Source organism: Motacilla alba, chromosome 1A (assembly GCF_015832195.1).
Source record: "Motacilla alba alba isolate MOTALB_02 chromosome 1A, Motacilla_alba_V1.0_pri, whole genome shotgun sequence".
NCBI lineage: Eukaryota > Metazoa > Chordata > Aves > Passeriformes > Motacillidae > Motacilla > Motacilla alba.
Window position 1 is genome coordinate 12231992 of NC_052031.1, and position 22272 is coordinate 12254263.

At 36.4% G+C, this 22272-nt stretch overlaps 1 protein-coding gene across 2 annotated transcripts in view; it reads right to left on the reverse strand.

The window, feature by feature from the left end:
* Positions 1-22272, reverse strand: part of PTPN12 (protein tyrosine phosphatase non-receptor type 12) — a 77285-nt gene that overhangs the window by 28732 nt on the left and 26281 nt on the right. For both annotated transcript variants that reach the window (XM_038153937.1, XM_038153936.1), the window contains exons 2-11: positions 16897-17005; positions 13799-13875; positions 12641-12736; positions 11520-11558; positions 10726-10797; positions 9247-9306; positions 6619-6761; positions 5152-5218; positions 4459-4536; positions 4273-4371 (exon numbers count right to left, since the gene is read on the reverse strand). In XM_038153937.1, coding sequence (XP_038009865.1) covers positions 4273-4371; positions 4459-4536; positions 5152-5218; positions 6619-6761; positions 9247-9306; positions 10726-10797; positions 11520-11558; positions 12641-12736; positions 13799-13875; positions 16897-17005 — 840 coding nt within the window. The remainder of the gene's footprint in view (positions 1-4272; positions 4372-4458; positions 4537-5151; positions 5219-6618; positions 6762-9246; positions 9307-10725; positions 10798-11519; positions 11559-12640; positions 12737-13798; positions 13876-16896; positions 17006-22272) is intronic.

Sequence of the window (22272 nt, forward strand, 5' to 3'; positions counted from 1 at the left end):
TGCCTACATTTCAAAACCTTTTTCCCAGGAATTGCAAAGTATCGTTTTCTTTTGGAACTCACTGTGGAAATATTTAATGTCATTCAGAAGCTTTCTGTACTAGTAAAATACTGGCAAATTTACTGCAAAGACTCCTCCAGAAGTAATCTCATGTTTTCCCTTAAAAGGAGTCGAGGCATTCCTTTTGCCCTTTTCATAAAACAGCATGGGAATCGCTGAGCATCAGTAGATAAAAAGAGAAATACTTCAGATTGAAGTGATACACTCAAGTGACTCAGATTAAATAAAACATTCCAACAGAAGCAATGAGATCAATGTCTCTGAAGAAATACATGATGTTTTAGAAGGCCGCAATGACAAAAAATATCCTTCCAAGCAGCCAAACAGCAAAGAGAATATGAACAGCACAGTCTTTTCACTTACAGTTTCTAAACCATTAATGTTTCAAATAACATTCTTCTTACAGCAGCTGATTCCTCCGTGACTTCTACAAGTGCAGTCAACCACAGCAGCAGAACTCTGTGGCTTTTACAGCACGAAATGCAAGAGACACTGGGAGTACTAGCACTGCCAGATTATGGAGAAAGTGTTTATTAACACAAGCTTCTACTCATGGATAAGGGCAAAGCAGGGACTTGCAGTACAGTAACATGCTTGGTACTGTCAAGAGAAAAAATTCAACAAGAAACATTTCTGAATTGAGAGTGAGCTTGGTCATTTGTCTTTAACCAATCTTCTGTTTCTGACTTCCAAACAGAACATCCAACTCAATGAAATTCCATATGATTCAGACTTTCCAAGACAGCTACAATTCACAGCTCCAATTCGCTTCAGCTCATGAAGAACCTTCTCAAATAACTCATAAAATATTTTACTGGTGCAAATCTGACTGATACCTTATCAGATGACCAAGACTAATGATTTCACTTATATTTCAAAGCTTCCAAACACAACATCAAGTGTAATATTTTCACAGCAGTACTAACAAAGCCAATGATGGTGAGAAGTACAGTTATTGACTTGAAATACATGACAATATGATCAAGAATTTCAGTGGGAAGGGCTTCAGTCCAAGACTCTGTTCCAATTTAATTGTTTGGTGACTTGAAAATACTACTAAGTAGGGGAAGGGAATAGTTCTGATTATCAAATTTAGCATCTGAATTCTTTTCTTATCACAAAAAAAAGGCTCCTGAGCAGCAATTCTTCACCCTGAAATTTGGCTGCTTGGGGTACTTTTGAAATTACTGGTATCTGAGCAGAGCTTTCCTTATTTCATTTCATTTAAATACTTAGTGTTACGTTAAACATTTGCAGTTCTACACATTTACAATAGGTATAACTATATGGTAAGACTATACATTTCCTACATTAAAGCACATCATGTATTTTTGACGTGGTTTGGGATCTGTTGGAAATTCTAACCCTGCCTAAGTCTCTGTTCAAACCCTGCATGCCTTGCTGCTGACTTTTTACAGTATTGTTTCCAGCAGGGCAAAGCTGGCAAGCTCCCAGGAACACACGTTTGGGATTGTGTCTGAGCTACTTCCCCATGAATGCTGCTCCTCACTGCCAATCAGATTAACCTTTTACTGGGATGTTACTGGCAAGCCCTGCTCACAGAGCCTCTGGAACTCAACCCATTTCAACACTGTTTGAAATGAGAACAGTGAGAGGAAAACAAAACCATGAAACCAACCCTATGGAGCACGCCACCTCCTCACAGTATTATCAAAATCGAATAAATGACACATTTCCTCTTCAGCCCAGTAGCATCTCCTACTTAACTAACAGTATTATATCCAAAGTAGGCACATGAATTTATTTGGAATTGTTTTCACTGGACATAATTAAAACCGTTGACATATTGAAGATTTCATAGTTGCTGTAGCATCTGCAGTCAGAGTAACAGCCATGAAAGAGCCTTAGAATACTACATTGTATTAAATAAAGTTACTTGAAAACTTCCTGCCTCAGAATTTGTTTTTTTAACCAGGAAACATCCCAGAATGCTTGTTTGTTTTTTAAAGAAAGCAAAATAGAAAATTTCTGGAGAAAATCAGACCTTATATACAACAGATGCTACATTCCTGGAGGTAAAAAAGGACCTTTGTCAGAATATCAAAGTGATGTCTCAAGTGAGCTTCAAAGTTCTGAGAATCAGGTTAAAACTACAAGAACATATTTAACTGGATATGTGAAGTTTTCCTTATAAATCCTGAGCAGAAGCTAAGCCTATACCAGTTAATTCATTGAAAGCAAATTTTCTAACAAATGGATAGTAGCAAATTTAAATATCAAACTTTTAGATACTGAAATTCTTCACCTATGGAACTTTCTTCCCCTCAACATTTCTGCAGAATTATTCAAGTAACAGTAGGAAGAAGCATCATTTCCCGACACAAAAAAGGCTATGCTTAGGCAGACAAAGATGTACTTTGCCCCGCTTCCAGCAGTGAGCAAAAGGGAACTTCCAGGGAAGAATAAGATCAGAGCAGGCATACTGGGATCCTTCCCTAGAATGTTTTCCAACAGATTGCAACTCTGGAATTTCATAGGTCAGAGGTTAGTGAAACTCATGAAAGAAGATTCCAAGATGGTGAGATATTCACCCCAAAGATACAGGCTTTCAGCTGCAAGGACCTCTGTAGTTTCATGTTGCCTTATTTATACAAATGTCACTTTTTTATTAAGTCTTTCAGGTCTCATTGGTATCCCTTAGAAAAAGTTAAGAGTAATCAGCTTTCTGTTGGTACTCAGCCTCTGTTGTATTTAACCTCAGGCTTTTTTTCTCCATCTCAGTCTGGCTGTTCTTTAGACGAGCCTTCCAAGACCTTTGATTCTTGTCCAGTTGTTTAATGTTCAAATTCTGCAACATGTTTTTGAGATAAGCAGACTTGACATGCAGTCAGTAGTCAAACTGCAAGGTACCCACACAAGGACATTACATTCCCTGCTCTTACCAGTTTCCAAGTAACTGCTAAAATTCAATTTCCTTTACAACTTGTTGATCATAAACTGAGATGATATCCAAGTAAAACTCAAAACTCACACTCCATCACTGCCTTTTCAGAGCTGGGATTTACCCCTCTCTCACTCCCATTTACATTACCTATCCATTTTCTATTTGATCTTGATTTATTAGTCAACAAATCTCCCAAGCTGTACTAAAGACAGCACTTGCCTTTGTTACAGAGTACCACCATATTGTGCCACAGCTTTACTCAGCTTCTGGAATACGTAAATCATTTAGCGTACATAGTAACAGGAATAAGTAAATAAGAGCCATTTTTGATTCTATGTAAGAGCACAGACACAGGTCAGATTTAAGTCAAATAACCAGAAGATACAGTAGACTGATCTATTATTTTATGATCAAAACTCAAGTACTTAGAAATCACTTCTGTACAAAGCTAATCAATCTGCATATTCCAAACCCTGCCACACCCATTTCTCAGGGGAAAAAAATATTTGACACATCAGCTTAATCAAACCTGTAAAAAATAAAAGCAGCCAGCCCTATCCATACTGCATTCAGTCAACAGGCTTCTTGTCATGACTAAAGACCTCATAAGAACTGCATGAACTGATAAATTCTTAGGAGTTAGCAGAAGGGTGGATGCATTTAATCCAAGAATTGAAAACATTCTAGACTTTCTACAAAGCACATATAGGACAGCTAAATCCCTAAAATAAATGGGATGCTTATTAATAAAAGCATATTCAAAATCGCTTCCAAATATTTTAAAGAGTCCTGGAGATACCACTCATACTCCCTCAGGAGAGCTATGGAATCTACACCAATTAGGGACAGAGAATCACTGAATAAACAAAACACAATCCAGGGACAAAGGGTGGTACAGAGTTCTGGACTGTGGGAGAGAAAGAACATATTAATCCAAAAAGTCATTTTTCACACAGTGCCCAGCAACAGCCAAGAAAACAAATCTAAACATAAAAAGGAGACTAAACCTATAGGGGACATGAAACTTAAAGGGGAAGGATAGAAAGACAGAAAAATGCTCAAATACTGTGAATACCAACAAAGAAAATTTTTTCCACTTCCTTCTCCTTTGTTAAAAGGGTAGAGCATGAAGCTCCCTGACAAAAGCATTTTAAACTTATATTTCTCTCCCCTAACCTATTTCAGTGCAAGCAGTACTTTAAAAAACATGAGAACTTAATAAGATCACACCATTGAATACTCTAAAAACAACTTCACAGTAGAATTTTCATCAGAAGCTAACAGCTACATATGGGAAAGACACCTACCACTCCATCTGCAATCTTCCAGTCTGCACAACTTTCATATTTCTGCAGTTGCTTTTCAAACAGTTGTGCTATGGCTCGATGGACAAGTTCATACTGCTCCTGTAAGGCACCAGATAAAAATTAATGCACAAGATCTTTTCAAAGAGTAGTGATATATTATTACATTCATTTAAAAACAAACTATACCTTTGTTTGCACTGCAGAATGCCTCTGCGTCCTCATTTCCTGTATTAAATTAAATACATTGAATTCTTCAGGTATTTTCTGAAATACAGAAAGAAGTTAATTACAATGACTTAACTGTCAAAACAACAATACAAAAGCTGTTAAACATAAAAAAATGTCTAACTTTCACAGGTAAAGTAAATCTCTTCTCTACACGCTGCAGCTATTTAACCTTTTTTTTCAAAGCAACTCCAAACTGACATTTGATTTAGACCAGATGAGAGCATTTAAAGCACTTTTGAAATGAGATATCCAATGTCATTAATATGACACTGCAATGTTAACAATGCCTCATATCCTAAAAATCCCAGAATGAAGTTATCCCTTTACATTTGAGCTGCATGATAAATCAGAGAGACTGAGAAAGTTAAATTTAAAAACCAATTTATATTGAAATCTGGTTTTTTTTAATTAGAATTTATAGTGACCTTTTTAGATAAAAACTTGCTGTCAAAGGAAAGTAAGTTCATACTAAAGCATGAGTGCAATGAAACTGAACATCCAATCTGTAAAGAGTTCCAGAATGTCTTAAACATTTCACTATTTTTGAACACTTGGAAACATTTCACTATTTTTGAACACTTGGATTGGAGCTAAATCAATCACTGTTATGAAATTACAGAATGTCCTAAAACTTCTTTTAGGATTCCTTACCCCAGCTTTAAGCAAATTCCATGTATAATCTATAGCACAGATGGCTCCTGTTCTTCCACACCCTGCACTATGAATATAAACAGAGAGGTGTTAGATATTATTTAAATTTGATAAAAAAACACTATAAGCCTCATATTTCAAAAGACCACATTAAAAAAAAATTATCCAAATCCCTCAACTATCATTTTAATTTCACTCAGCCTGACACTACAGTGTCTTAAAAATAAAATTAGCAGTGCAAAATGCAGCATTGAATCTTTTAATGCAAGTTTTCATAGCCATTTGGAACTGCAGTCATGAAAGATGATACAGTGCTGACAATTTTATTGCCTCTTTCTTTTGTCACACTATTCCCAGCTACTACTGCTTCACTAGGTGTGGTCTTCTCCAAGTTTATTGATAAATGATGTAAAATGGCAGAACAGAAGACACTGAAAGACTTGCCACATTTTTCTGATTTAGTATCACAACCATATTTTCTGCTTTTTAGCTAAAAACATAAATCTGAAACTTTAAGAATGACAGCAAACTATCTTATTTATTTCTCCTAATTGTATGAATTCCTCTGTTTCACACATGCAGAGTTATAATTCATGCATCTTTATTACATTGTAATTACACTGTTGTAAAGAATCAACATTCAGAATTATATTGACATTCAAAAAGAACAGGACAAAGTGAATAGATTTCAGTGCTAAGTCAGTTTATGTTTTTAGACCTCACTTAAGAGTGACAACTCAAAAAAAGAATGCAGCTCTAAGAGAATAACTAAGCTCTAAAGACTTAATAACTCCCATGAATTTAACGTGTCCGAGCTTATAAATCTGAATTCAATTTTTCCTGACATAACACATGAACTTTTGTTGCTTTAAAAAGCATTAAAAATTATAGGCAAGATTTTTAGACAAATTGCCAGAAAGTGTCAATGCAGCAAAATATTTTCATAGCAGTTCAGTCTCAACGGCTCTTCTGGTAGCCAAATTTCAGGTCAAGGATGAAAGTGTTGTTTAGAAGTAAAGACTTCCCAACTGGAAACTATAACCTGCTCATTGAAGATCTTTTTTGTCATATTAGAACACAGATAGAGTTCTTAGTGATGATATGTGCTCTCTCCTACTGAGAAGGGAGCCTTTACTCCCAAGCTGATTTGCAGTTATCTTCAAAGTCTGTTTTGTCCTCATGAGGATTTACTTCTTAAGAACGTCAAAATGGGTCCCCTTTCAAAAGCTTTCTTTTCTGATTGATGTTCTGTCTTAAAGTGAAGTAAAAGCAAAATTTCACTCTGGCATCAGTTTTAAGAAAATGAAGCCTGTATCATTTTGAATTAAATTTTTGTCATGAGAATTTTTCAACTAAAATAAACAACTTAATTTGAACTCAAAAGCAAAACTAGTGCATCCCATAAGAAAAGTCTAGACTTCAAAAAATGAAAATGTTTAAAAATGAAAAGATAAATCCATTTGATACCTGCAGTGTATGCAAATAGGAACATCTTCATGTTCCTGGTATTCTCTCATCAAGCTGATCATGTCCAGAATAGAATCAAAAGACGAAGGGACATCGTGGTCAGGCCAGTTAACATAATGAAATTGATAGACACTACGAGTCTCCTAAGGGAGAGCAGGGAGAAAGCTGTTAATGATAACACATACTTGAGTTTGTACCAAAGAAGTAGTTCTATGAACCTTTGCTTTGACAAGTCATTTACTGATTAAAAAACCCTACAGCTTATACCACTTAAAAAAATAGAAGAGAAATTCTGAAATCATATTGAAGTGTTGATAATGCATAAGAAGATGCCCTATGGGACAGTTCAGGAGCCCCTCTCTACTATTTGGGTAAAGGACCAACAATGCTGCACCATATGAAAAGGTTCTATGTCCCTACAGCTCTAACTTGGAAATGGAAAAAGAAGCTTTTATCTTTCTTTTTCTCTTTGTACCTCAGTAACTTACATTGAGGAAAAAAAAATGGGGGCAAAGGTGTTGTTCTGTCACACTACAAAATGAAGTGTGTGCACGCGTGCACAGGCTCACAGAGGGAAATTAAGAAAACAATAGAAATAATCAAGACCATATCTCAATATGGATCACACTTGCAACAACAATAGGAACACTTCTATTCCAGTAGCAGGAGCTACAATAGTACTAAAGGCAAGGTAAGAAGCAGGCTTTAGAACAGCTTAGTTACTCAGCTACCTGAATCCCTGAAAATCCTCCCTTTCATCACTATTCAAAGTATCTGCAGTACCAGCAGAACCAGTAGCTAGTTCTACTGCACCTCTCCATGCTGGCATCACACCTCTGGGTTCCAGTATACCCCTCACAGTAAAGTACTGGAGAGCATGAAGGTTTTGATCCACTACAGTCTACAGGTTTCAAGACCTACACTACCTTCTGTTTCATTATGTGAGAAGCAATATAGCAGGCCTCTTGAGCCATGGAAATTGATCTATTTTTGATGCTTGACTTTTCCCATGTCTATGGAAACACCACAGCTAGTTAAAACAAGAAAAAACACAGCCTAAGACAGCACAAATTTAAAAATCTTAATGATTATGTTAAACCAAGGTCATCAGTAAAAAGGAAGAGTTACAGCTATCTATTAAGCTCCTCCCATAAATGTCACTTAATTACTTTTAAAAAGACTATGGATTTTTCACACAAGCAGAATGGTCAGGGAAAAGAAAAAAGGATTTGTTTTTCATATGAAAATCAAACATTTATAAGAACCTTTATAATCCTTTTTCTCTACAGCCACTTATACACTAAACAATCAAAGTTCTTTCTTGAAAATAATCAAGATTCAGTGGAACTGGTTTTCCTTCTAGAAACTAAAAGAACTTTGTAGATTTATGGAAATTTTAAATCCTTTTGCATAGCTTCTTTTTGTATGATAATCCACTGCAAATGCTACAGAAGTGACAAAACATAATTATTCTGGAAACCCAAAAGCAAACTGAAAAGGGTATTACTTTATACCACAAATACACTTCTCCTCCCCAGAGCAAGGCTATGCTTAGAATCCTTCAAAGAAAGATGAAAAGTCTGCAGTTAATTTTACAGGAATCTTCAAGCAAATCTGAAGAAAAATCACTTTATCAGATTCACATATCAAATATCAACACATCTCGTTAACCCTTTCAGTTAAATTCCTCCTCAGAGGAACAAACTTGTTTCCTTGCTAAGATCAAAAGCCCAGCACAAACTGTAGCTTTTTGTTGCTGCTCAGTTTTTAAGCAGTACACAGGCTTCTAACTGGGACAGAACTCCCCAGAGTCAACAGCCAAACATCATTTGCATGTATAGTACAGGAAAGCAAAAATCTCCATCAGCTACAGTCTCTGGTGTAACTATTTCATACAATATTTGGGTGTTAATAGGAAGGCAGGTTCTGCTTTGGGGTTTTTGGTATCCAGTTCTGCTTTGAAGTGCATCATTTCCAACAATGCCACAAACCCCAATTACTACACACAATTTCTGTTATCTAAACTGTCTCACAGCCCACTCAGTTACAGGCGGTAACAGAAACTGATTAAGTTCATGCATTCCTAGCAAATACTGCAGAAAAAAATTATTCCCCAAAATCACCCCCCTCATGATTAAGCAATTTTCATAACTGCTGAGGTATCCATTGTCGAAATGGAACAAAGCTTTGATAAAGAAAACATAACCAAAAATGGACTAACCTGTAATAAATCATTTATTAGTGCTGATTGACAATTAAAATAACAGGTATTCTGTAAAACAGACTGTCATGCTTTGAGTTTTTACAGGAGGGCTCTACGGTTTTTTTTTACTGGTAGCTGTTTTTCAGTCAAATGAAGTCTGACATTTGACATCTGACATTTCAGGGTAAGTTTATAAGAAAAGCTTAAGCCATTTGAGTAAACAAGAACCTAGATAAAAGACAAAGAGTTTCACTATTCCTCCTTTATATACTAAGATTTTTAACATCACTTCCAAACTTTATCATTTACATCCATAATCAGCCCCTAAAAATGTGAAGATATTTTCATGAGTTTCTGACATGGTATCATTCTGGAGACTTTCAAGCAACCATTGAAGCTGAGACCACAAGTGACTGTATACTTACATTTTGAAATTCAAGTAATAATGTTCTAATGAAATAATCTGTTCTTGCTTGCTCAGCTTCCTAAACATGAGAAAACAATAATGCATTGGAAAAAATATTAAAAATCAATATGCAACATACAGGGCATAATTAAAACCTCAAACTTTAAACTCAAGGGTCTTTTTAAATTTATTGGTTTTGTATTTATGATTTCCTCAAGAGAGGGGCAATCAAAACACTGATTAACACACCAGCAAGTCAGCTTGCTGCACAGGATGTACAAAACAGGTTACTTTTACTTAGAAGTGTGAGTTTTCAAATTGTCTGTTCCCAAGTCATCAATAAGCCATATAAGAATATTTCTAAATACATCTTTTGCTTTATTTCTCCATACTTTTAATTTACAGATTGCCTTTCACAGCCATTCCTCTATAACACTTTTGCTGTATAAACTTCAGCCTCTTACCACTCTAGCCTGTCATGTCTCCTTTTATTTTTTTCCTTTTCCATTGTTTTCAATAAAAAGTGCATCTAAAAGAATCACTAATTATCTTGGTTGTGGCCAAAAAAATCTAGCTTCTAGGTCACAGAATTTTCAAATCTTCCTTTGGAATATCAAGGAAAGTTTATACTGCAGAAATCAAACAATAATGTTGTACTTTAAATATCAGTAACATCAGAATTTGAAGATGCCTTTAAAAACTTTGAATTACAGCTTCCCACAGAGAATTTAGGAGAATGAATGAATGCTTTAATGTGTTTTTATCTCCTCTTTAGAATTCACCATTTCCCATCAACAACTGCAACATTGCAGGTTTTAAAGCAATGCAGCCCACATACAGAGTACCCAAAGGTTAGAGATTCTGCTGTAGCTGAGTCAATTCCAACAAACACACAAACCCCTCTCCCCAGTATCACAAGGAACAGGGCAAAAAGCAGCCGAATTTGAATCAACTTACCCCAGGAAAAAGTTACTCAGAATCTTTACAGACTAAAATTTGCAAGTATGTATTTTTCTGAGAAGATGAAGTGTACCTAATTCTTGTCAGACTATTTCAAAGTAGTATTTATAGCTGAATAAGCAGGCATGTAAACTCTTTGTGAACACCTTAAAACATGTCATGCTAATTAAACTTAATAAAAATAACCTGTTCCAGTGGTACTTTCAGCTCAATCAGAACACACAAGTCGTAACAGACAAAACAACTGCACAAGATTTTGATTTTTTGAGTATGGTACAGACATTCAAGCAGCATATAAAGCTCGAGAAATGATACATAAGAAGATACAAGAGCAAGGGACACAGGTTCCCTTCTTTAAAAAAATAAATCAAGGAGGATTCAAAAAACCACACAGGTGAGATGTGCACATTCCTTTGAGAGTCCTCGGGTAAAATTTAATAATGAACAATTAAAAAGGCCACTGCATACACTTCATTGAACATTTAAGTTATAAACCCACTAAATACTTGAAAATTAATTTATAAAGCTTTATACTTACACAAGAAACACGAAATGGTCCAAAAGTTACAGCTGCTTCTCCATACAGAGGCCAGTAACGCTCACATTTTTTCTATTAAAGTAAAGAAGCCCAATTTAATTCATGCATGGTACTGAAAGATGATTAACAGAAGCAGAGCAGACAAAATCACAACCCTGAATGCCTTATTCTGGGCTTCTTTTAAGATAATAAAATAACTTTCCTTTTGGATAACAAGAGAAAAACAAAACCAAGGCCTCAAACAACCAACAGAAATACAGGCAAAAGACACTTTGCAAATTGGGATGCAAACTTCATGTCTGCCTGTACCATATGCCTAAGCATCATACAGAGGGGAGCAATGAAAGCTTAGTTTTTGTCAAAGTTGGGAATTCACAATTCTGGATTTCCTTCTAAGGTCATAAGAATAAAGAAGAGAGATTTAAAAAAAAATTGTTTTTGCAGCTGTATGAATTGACAGGAAATTCTGAAGGACTTGGGATTTTCATAGTTGGCCTACATCCCACAAAGAGCAAGACACTTTTTCCACAGTGACCCAGCCAGAAACAAGCCCTTGGTACAGTTCTGTACACAAACACATATCCACTGAGATGACACCTAAATAATCATGTAACCATACAAATGGGGCAAAGAAATGCAGTCTCATGAACTATTTCCTATGTACAGAAATGGAAAGATAAGCATTCTCACTTCATCTGGTATTATTATCACAGTTATGGATTTGGCATATGAAGTTTCACAGCTATTGCCCCATATGGGCAAAGCTCATTTATTTTTGTATTTAGGACACATACCCTTCCCATTTCAAATTCTCGACAGGCCATTACAATTATCTGAAAAGAAAAAAGATGCTTCAAGTTAGATGTTTTTGGATCATGCAACTTAAACCTACACTTCAGCCCTTGCTTCTGTTAGGCAGATACTGATACACTTAAAGTGGTTACTACAGAAGGGGCTAATTATTAATAATATTTTCTTTCCTGCATATACATGCTCCTCTAATTCTTAAACAGCAACCAAATTTCATCCTTCACAAAATCTACATTACTAACACAACACTTCAATGCTACTTAATTCAAATTCACTGTAATCCTGTACAAATACCTTATTTATTCAGTCTGACTATAAAGTCTAAACTTATAAAAATATAGAACCATTTGCCAGATGAAAGAAACATAGCTATATTTGCTTAAAGTGACATAGAATGCATAAAATATGAACAACCCCCCCCAAAAAAAACCCCTGACAATCAATCCAATTTCTTAGGTGAAGCTATTTCAGAAAGCATGAGTAAAATACACAACAAAAATGCATCAACAGGTAAGCTATTTGTTACAGTAAGCAACCATGACTTAAGTGTCACACAACTTCTCTGCCCCCTCCCCCAACAAAAATTTCACAAATAATTTGTCAAACCTATCCAATTACCACAAGTATTCAAAAGTTAATTCCTGACAAAAGCTGTTTAAACAGATGTAGAATATATAAAGCAATAACTAACCCAAAATTAGCATAAAAAGAAAGTAAGTGATTGAGGTTTATTTTTGTTTGTTTGTTTGTTTCACATGGTTCTGTATATGATACAGAACCAACACTGGTTCTGTATTTGATTTTGTCAGTCTACATTAAGTCAGCATTGTAAGGTAAGGTCTCCTACCTTACAGATAAAACAAGCAAGAATCTATTCATAAATATGAAGGACTTAACGTTCATTCAACAAAATTATTACTTTAAATTTACATTATTAAACTGAATAAATAATAGTAATGGCATTTAACTACAAAAGGCAACATTTGGGAAGCAAATAATCGAAATCACTGTCAATATTTTGATAATAACAGCCAGCTCAAGCAAAAAATACACAATCACAGTGCCATAAAATAAGGTAACACTGAATTTTTCTATAGCTACTTACAGCAACGTTGTACTCCCATATCATCCTCCAGAAGTCTATGACTGTATTGGCTAAGGGACCCTGGGTAGCAACATATGCTTTTGGCCCATGTACTCCCTGGGATTGCAGAAAGGAACCATTAATGCTTATAAAGAACAATTATCTGCACTGAATTAAAAAAGGTTTTGGGTTACAATGGTGTAAAATTAGAATATCCTTTATTTATATATATATATAACAGGAAGGGTGAATACGGAACATGACTCCTAATTACATTAGTGGGAATTTAGCTGGTAATATCAAGGGAGCCCAAGATCACAACAGCTACAGCACTGCCAGAGACTGTCACAGGAAATAAGTATGTTCAGATTCTGAAGATTCCCTTTAAGTCTGCATTTTCTTTGTTACTCAAATATTTAGTGATGAAAAATTGAAAATATTTCTGTAAAAAAGCATCCTCTTGAACAAATTTATGTTCCTCCCTCCCTGTAATACATTTCAAAAATATAAAATTTTAGAATTTGTTTTATGTTAATTTTCAGTACATTAATGTTCAGCTTTTCAAGCTAAACATTCATGCTGGAAGATTTACTGCAGGACGATTTAGATTTTAGATTTTACCTGTTTCTGAAAAATAAATAATAAATAGAAGCAGCGTCCGAATAAAACTACAAAGACAGCTCAAAATATTAATACTTTGAAACAAAACTGGAACAGGATTTTAGTCAAATTCTGGCTTCTCTTTAAGAGTATTAGATTAATTCCATTGCCATTGTTAGATTAAGAATGTTAGAATAGTAATTCCATTTCTACACTTCTTCCATGAATGGAGTGAAATGTACATTAACATACACAATTTGTCAAACACATCATTTATGGTCTCTAAAAATGTCACCTCTAAAAACAACTGCACCTGAATTTTCCTGTGGTATAAAACTCCAATGCATTTGCCTGCCACTTTAAGTATTATACATTATATTTCCACTCAGGGGTAAAATCAAAGCTTTAAAGATTGTGTTATAAATGGCATCATGTTTGCAAGTTTATTCAAGTCATAATAAAAGACTATCTTCCATTATAGCATTAAAGTCTTATGCTAAACTAGAATATTAAAACTGCACTAACAAGAAAAAAAAAGCTTAAAAAGAACAGAAGAACTGTTAAACTAGTAGCACATACCTTAATGAAGTTTGCATTGATGTAATCTGAATCTTGTGGAGGAGTTTTTAAGGTCAGTTTAACTCTGCTGTGATCAACTAAAAAACACAGACCAAAATACTTTTTTGAACAAGGATTACAACACATGCAAATCAATAGTGAACAGTAACTATAATATATATAGTAAATTAAGGAACATTTTCCAAAGATAAGTCAAACAAGCAAATCAACACATTTGATTTACGGGTAAACCAACTCAGGTAGTGAGTGACAAGCAGAGTAGCTCCTACTGCTCTGTGCCTGTGATGCTCAAGTTCACAGGATATCACCTCCTGGAATTCCAAGAGCAATCCATTACAAAGAGGCAAAACACAATCAGAAGCCATCAAAGCTGCAGTTACACAGCATTAACACAGATCACAGTGGTCAGAATTAAGACACACTTAGGGAAAGCAGAAAGCACAAAACCCCAGTGCACAGTTAAAGCAGCTGGCAGCTCTCAAAGTCTCTGCCAAGGAGGACTCCATCAGGTATCACAACAGGAAGCAGGCACCAGGGTTTATTGCTCAGACTGACCCCTGTCCCCCAAATACTGGGCCAGGCTCTTTGCTGGAGCACTTCTAAACTAGAAAGCAGCAGATTCCTTCATTTAGGGGGTTTTGGACATGTCAGGTTTCTGCCTCAAACATTACTGACTGTCTCAGAGAAAGCTTCTGATAAAACCAGCAGCCCTTATTATTTGCTGACAGAATAAACTAAACATTTTGTTATTCTTTTTGGCCTTAAAAAAATTGCATATTTAATACAACAGCTTGATGGTTACTAAAATGGCGTAGGTGGTTGGCAGGTTTGCCAGTCCTTCCAGTTCTTGTTGATAACAACACTTATTAGTTAGCATATAAAAATTGTTCAGACTATCTGTACAATATAGGTTATTTTAGTTGGAAATCCATAGCAAAAAGGAAATTATCTTTAAATGGGACAACAGAAATATCTGTAGAAACAGCAGCTGCTCAAGCAATTTGTTACTTTCTGCTCCCAGGGTCAATTCCTCAACCACAGAACAGCTGCTAAACCTTTGATTAGACCTAAATTCAAGAAAAAGACATAGAACAAATATATTTCAAATGAGAAAATATGGTTAGTTGGGTTTCTTGCTTTGTCAAAACATCACTGCTAATAAAACAGGGAACCATGCCTAGAAGAAGTAAATGCTAAGAGTTATTTCTATGCAGAAAGCTCTCCCAAAAAGCTTGCAAAATGGTGAAATTTTTCTGCCAGAGTCCTCATAACATGCTAAAAAATTTGTGTTACCATGTAATGCTTCTTAAAAAAGCACAAGTGTAAATTAGGAGACTTTTAGATCACAAATCTAAAGACAACACACTCACATAAAAGCCTAGAAAAACCCTTAAAACACATTGTATCAGCGTGTAGAAATGCAAACACTGTAAAAGCAAGAACATTCTCTAAGCATGAAATGGTGTCAGGGACTTGATATTAAAAACTGCTTTTAAGTGGCAGAACAGACTAATTAAAGTAGTAGGTTAATGAGGGATCCTATCTTCTCAGCACAGTAGATCCAAAATTCTAGAGCATTTTCCAAATGTCAACATTGCCATCCTGTCTCTGTGTGCCACAGCTCACCTGTCACAGAGCTTAAGGTCTAGAATAGAATTCCCCCCAAAAAATCCACTGCAGTTCTCAGCTGCTGAAGATTAAGTGCTTGGAGATTGTTATATAATGTAAAGGTTCTTCAGGTGACCAGTGAACACCATGTTGCATTTAACTACCATTTAGGATGGCTTAGTAAACTGTACTGGGAACATGCATCTTACTCTGAAGCCAGTGTTGAGTTAGTGCTGAGGTACTGATCCCTCTGGTAACAATTTCTGATAAATACAGCACTAATCTCTGATTAAGTTACAAATGTACATTATTTCCTGGATTTACAGACACAGACATGGATATGGGTACTTTGCTTTTCTCCTGCTTCTCATTTCAAGCTGATCTCCCATCACTTTATTGCTGGAGACTTTGGATGTTTGAGATATTCACTCAAACTGAAAATACAACTTCAGTTTTCTTTAATGTCACCTTTGAAGTTTGCTCAATTCCTCACTGTGAGCTTTATTCCCTCCCAGATCCAGGTGACTCAGGTTTTATTTCCACAGATGACAGATGTGCACATCCACTGCTGCAGCTGCAGCCAGGCACTGCTGCAGTGCCACTGTCTCACCAGTTCAGCCTGGCTGCTACCAAGATTTCACTATATTGTTCACAGTCTACCAAAATGCCAGGACACTGCTAATAAGATGACAATAACAACTTCCTCTCTCTTTTTCACTCTACCTACTAAACATTTCCTCCCAACTAATAAGCAGAGTAAAGTGTACCTGTTGCTGACCTTCCTGGATAAGAGAAATGGCATTTGTCAGAAGACCACCCTTTAATCTGTCAGCTGTCCAGATCCAGAAGCACAGTGAGCTGTGCCTCACGAGCTACACTAAGTGAGCATGTAGCAAACAGTCTTGTAAATTCAGATCACTGATCTGTAATATCCACATGGTGGTGGGTTTAAAATCTAAACTGTGCTCTGACTCTTGTTTTCTGTGTCCATACATTGAAAAGAATTTCATTTGGACTCTAGCAAAATAGAAACCAAAGCTAATCCAGCACTGAAAGATTTTCAACACCATTTGCAGGATACAAACAGGCAAAAAAGATCTATTTTGCATCAAAACAGGTTCCCCAAGCCTCCTTAGAATTTCACCTAGAGTATATGCTGACATTTGTTTGTTTTCTGCCATGAATAACATGTTCCTAAGGAAAACATACATTTAAGCATCTAGTAAAGTTAGCAGCTACTCTGAGCTAAAATGAAAGTGTCAGCTCAATACAGCTTCAGAACCAGAACATCTTTATCTTCAGGTAATACCTCTCCTGATAAAATATAAGAACATTCAGTCACTTTGCCTTCCAAGTTAAAAATAAAAACATCTTTCAGCAAATTATCTCCAGTTTTGCCTTTCAGTAATACCTAAACAGTAAAATTCAAAATACATGGAGAATAACAAGTCCTCTCCTTTGTCTTCTATCAACATGCAAATCAGACTTACATGGCAATATATCCTTGTATCTATTCTTTTTAACATTCTCTTCTTTTTCTCCAGTGGCTGTTGGGTAGATCTTCTCTGTTCTGTATTTTGTTGATAATCTTCTTAACCTCTGGAATAAAAGATTTATGTTAAATTTCCAAGCCTCAAGATAAACATCACAAGGGATTAGTTTCATTGACAAAGAGGATCACTTGGAAAAAAAAAATCTCTTCTCTCCTTTTATGATATTCACAACAATGAAGTTTAAACACCTAGTTATCCAGTACTTTTAGCACATCAACAGGTTACAGCCAAGCTGATGCCAGCTCTGTGCATCATGAGCCATGGAACTTTGGAAAAGCCAGTACAGCACCAGCATGAACTATGGCCATATTTTACTTGGACAATACAGTGCCCTGTTGAGTAACAGCTGCATTAAGAACACCTGTGAGAAACAAATATCTCAGGGTACCTGGAGGAAGAGCACAGCATGGGCTGGCTCAGGAACAGCTGGTGCTTGGCTCTGAGGCACAAAGCTTCCAGCACTGACAACTGAACAGGAACCAAAATCTTACATTTAACTGGTGCCAATCCAAATGCCCAACTCCTGTTGAGTTTCAAGCTCAAAGAAAGAAGCTCCCTGTCTCTCAGGCACAAGCTATTCACAATTAAGATGAGTGACAGGAGATCTGCTGTATTCACAGCAGTATGTCATTTCCCCCCCTCCATCTATTTCAAGTCCTAGAAATGTGAGAGAGTCAAAATCTCTAGAAGAAAACAGCCCCTGCCTTGCAATAACCTAGGAAATAAAAAGAGCAATACAGCTTTTATCATTCCAAACATGTTAGGCTTTTCCAACCTTAAAACTGAGTAGTAAAAATTCTCATTGAAGAAAATAAATACAAGAGGAGCCAGCAGTCCTTGTTATTTTAAACTGTGTAGACATCCAGATTTAAAAGGAACACCAAAGAACGAAGAAATTTAACTCTGGTGGTTGCAAACCCAGCTATTCTATCATAAGACTACCAAGAGGAAGACTGAGAGTAGCTCCAAACAAGTTTAGCATCTCCAGTGAAGGGTGTTCTGCCCAGGTAGAAGGACAGACGTTCTTCATGTTTCCCTCCCTCTATATTCAATTCATCATTGTACACTTGAAGACTCAAAACATTCATGATTTGTGTTCTTTTGGGGAAGAGGGACAATGGGAGAGATTTTTTTGCCAGTTAAAAATGTGAATCTTGTTTGTCACTGACTATGCCACAACCTACAGGCAGAAAGGTATCATAACAAAGATGATCTGTTTGGAAAGCCAGTTTTAGTAGCTTTAGAAGAATTCAAAAAGAAAACATTTGGGACACTCACCACACACTTTAATTAAAAAAATATTTTGGCAACTCAAGCCCTTCAATAATTCCTCCTAATTTATTATGCAATTGAGGTACTAATTATGCATATTAGGTCCAAAATTGTCCAAGCCTCACCCTCAACCTTAAGAATAAAATCACATAAAACTTAGCATCTCTCTTACATGGAGGAAAAACATTTTCATGAAATTTATATGGATATAGCAAAAACAAAAAAATCAAATTACCTATGCAAAGGTGGATAAAATCTGTCAATAATTTAATTGAATAATACACATCTATCTAATAAACCAGAAAAGTGACACTTGCAGAGCAAAAACCAATGGCAAAGTAAAAAAAAAAAAAAAAAAAAAAAAAAAGGAAGGCAAATCAAGAAGCTTTCAAAAGCTTTCAATTTCAAATTTCAGTTTCCTTCTGCAAGGACTTCTTCACAGATTCAATCACTGAACACTAAAAAGAGCTAGCCAGAACTAGCCTGCAACTATTTTTTTTTTTTTTGTTAAAATGAATTTTCTTAAGAAATCTGCAATATTAATCAATGAAGCAAAACAATACATATCTGGAGATGTGGTAGTGTCTGACCACACAGTGACCAAGCCGCTAAATATTTAACCTGAAAGTATTGTGAGAGTGAGGTACAGGAAGATTCAATTCTTAAAAAGACACAAACAGTTCTGAAGCCCTCATGGTAGACTAGGCTCATCTTTGCAACACTAAAACAAATTCACAGCATAACCTGAACACACAGCAGGCAGAGGAACCTAGTTTGTCACACAGCACACACAGAGAATACCACTGTATGTATGTAGGAGATTGTCCTAGATAACACTGACCCTTCCTAAGTCAAAAAATATCACTTGTGCTAAGACTGATCACACCCAGGACTCTAGAAAAAGCCAAATGAATGCACATAATTTACCTAAATCAGCTATGAACTGCAAGGCTGAGAAATACTTTGAAATAGGCTGCAAACCTCCAATTAAGAGGGGGGGGGGAAAAGCAAAGACCAACAACAATACTTTCCAAGCACAGTCATTAATATGATTTTGTGTATTGTTCCAACATGGTTGTGAGTCTTAAAGGGTTTTCCCCTCCATCTTACTGATTATTACAGGGCAAATGCCATGATTCTGCTTAAAAGAAGTTTAGATAAAAACTATTTCTACAAACCATGACTAAAAACAGATTTTACATGAGAAAGAACGCACTCAAGGAAGTCAGGTTAGGTATCAAAATGTAGGAAGATGATCCTTTTTGTGTAAGCCCATTTTAAAAGCACACAAGAAAAAAGGCATGCACTTTCACCAACACAATTTGGACAAACTGTAAGCCAAAAAGGCTCGAGTGATTACTATCAACTTTTCCTAGAAAACAGTGCTATGAGAATCCAGCATAGCCTTCTTCCCTACATGATTCCATCTCCCCTGCTCTGCAGATCAGAAAGTAAGATTAGCTTAGCCCAGCTCAAAGGCAAAGCCTAGAAATGAAATATAGGTTGATTTTAGCACACATATGTTCCTAAAATACTTCAGGATCCATGCTTTTAACGCATGTTTGCCAGCTGCTCTGTGACATGGGTAATAGAAGATACCTAAGTACAGTCCTGAGAGCAATCAAAATGAGTAAGGAGCATTCTTTACAATTTATAGTAGTATCTGCTACATAGAATAATATATATTTCATGCTTTGGAAGAGGAAGAATTGACTAAAGAGTAAGGAAAGAGTTTTTAAAACTAAGCTTTGAACAAAGTACCACAGGAATGGAAAAGTGCCAGACTCAGCAGAGGATTCTGCCCTACATGCAATAGAAAATTCCTGCAGAAAGCTATTGCAGAGTGTGCTGACAGCCTGCTGCGGGATGCAAAGGATCCAGTGCTTCCTAGGTTACAGCCCAGAGTGACCAGGAGGAGGAGAATGTACTCAATAGCAGAACAGGGGTAATGACAGGGCAGAAGAGAAAAGAATTCTGTTCAGACCACACTAAGCTGACAGGACAGGCAGCAAGATCCGTCTCAGCCCGGTTTCAAGCTAATTCTTAATAAACAACTGTCTAGAGTACAAGGCAGCACTCATTTGGGTCAAGTCAGTCAACTTCCAAAATGCTTCCCTGAAGGTACTCGGGCACCAAGAGCAGGGACATGGCAGGTCCAGCCTGGTGCCTCTGCAGATAACCCGGGGTGCTTCTGTGACCCTCGCCTGCTCAAGTGGGACTGCTGTCCTGGTACCACGGAAATCCTCACTGGCATGTGTTTTCAAGAACAAACGAAATGGTAAAAGACAAGCATGATGAGCCAGAAATATACACTTTAAGAGCTACATTCACAAGGCTTTTAGTTCCAGTCATTAGAAAAGCTCAATTTTAATTCTGCTTATTCATTGCGTGACAGAAGTGGTTTGTGGGGTGGTGACAAACACCACATGTGACAGTGGGGAGATGACTCTTTGAAACAATTTAAGTTTCAGAAATATTCTTCCAACTTCCACAGTGGTTTTACAATCTGTACTACAAATCTACTTCAGTTTTTACAAAAAGACAAGCCAGCTTTTCAAGATCAACTTGTGGAATCCTACCACATTAAGAAGAACTTTGCCCAATCAGTTCAGGAAATACAGATCTTTGACTTTCATTGTCAGTTTATTCCTTTATTTAACACTTTAGAAAGCCTTCATAGACAGTGTTTAATATCATAGAAGTGCTGTTTGTGGATTAAAGAAAGCATTTATATAGCCTTCTGAAATTTAAAGAACTCACTTCAAAAGCATAAACTTTATTTAAGATACAAAAGTTCCTTTGACTCCTTTCTGGGCTTCTTTTCAAGTAGAACAAGACAAATATTTCACCAGAGTTTCTGTTATCTCAAGTCCTCAAACTGCCTCCTAAGCCTTATCTGACATTTCTAATTGGCAAAACAAGAGATAATGCAACAGAGATGTTCTCTTGACTCTCCTTTCTGACCATTCCTGAGGAGCAGGACATACCAGAGTGCCAGATGCCAGCTGCTACAGTATTCCACAACACCCACTTGCCATGTGACAACAGGCCATAGAACCAGGCTCAGGAAGCTCTACACAGCCAGCTCTGGCAGTGGTCTCCTGACATTGTGCCGATCACACAGGAACATATTTTGTTCTGCAAAACTTGCCAAAGTGCATTAAGAAATACTCAAAGAAACAAGAAATTAAAGAAAAGCTTCCATAGAAGTTACCTTAAAAAATCAGAGCATAAAAGAAGATGCTAGGAAACATTTCAAAAATGTTGTATTAACGCACTCATTTCATGAGCTAAGACAGCTATTTCTATCATAAGGTGGGCATTGCATTTTTCTTACTAACAGGAAGGGAAGGAAAAAAACCAAGAATTATGTGCAACTCTGGTCTCATTCAAAAAAATTAGATAAAGCTCACCAGGGCAGAATACATTCCCTAGTACTTACACAGTGAAAAAATGTACCTGTATGGAGCAATGTGAACTAAATTACCACAAAAATTTCAAAATTACTATCTTCTGGTTATCTATAGTCAGATAACCCAGGTTTCAGGTTCTGTACCTACGAACGAAGAAATGCCAGAGATGCCTTTGGCAACAGAGAGTTCATTGCGGATTTGGTATCAGCGCTCAAATGGGGCTCTGACTTCCTAAAACTGCTTTGGTTCCAGAAGTATTTCAACTTCAATGCCTTGCATATCCAGCTGGAGTCTTCCTGTACCACCTTCTCATCAGTGAGGTCTCTGGGAAACACCAAGACTAGCTGATGGTAGTAAAGCCAGGTGGAAAATGGACTATTCAGGAGTGCAGCTCCAGGTTGCAATAGCAAGGAATAAATGAACACCATGAACACCACTTTGTTTTAGGAGTACTTGTAAAACAGCACACACTTGTGACCCATGTCAGTATTTTCCCCTTGATTCCTGTCAGCTTTCAAACAGCAATTGTTTGCAAGAATTCCTAGCCCTCGTGAAGGAGGGAAAAAGCCTTCCCAAACACCAGTCAAACATAAACAGTGAAAGGAGAACGACTTGGTTTTGTAAAACT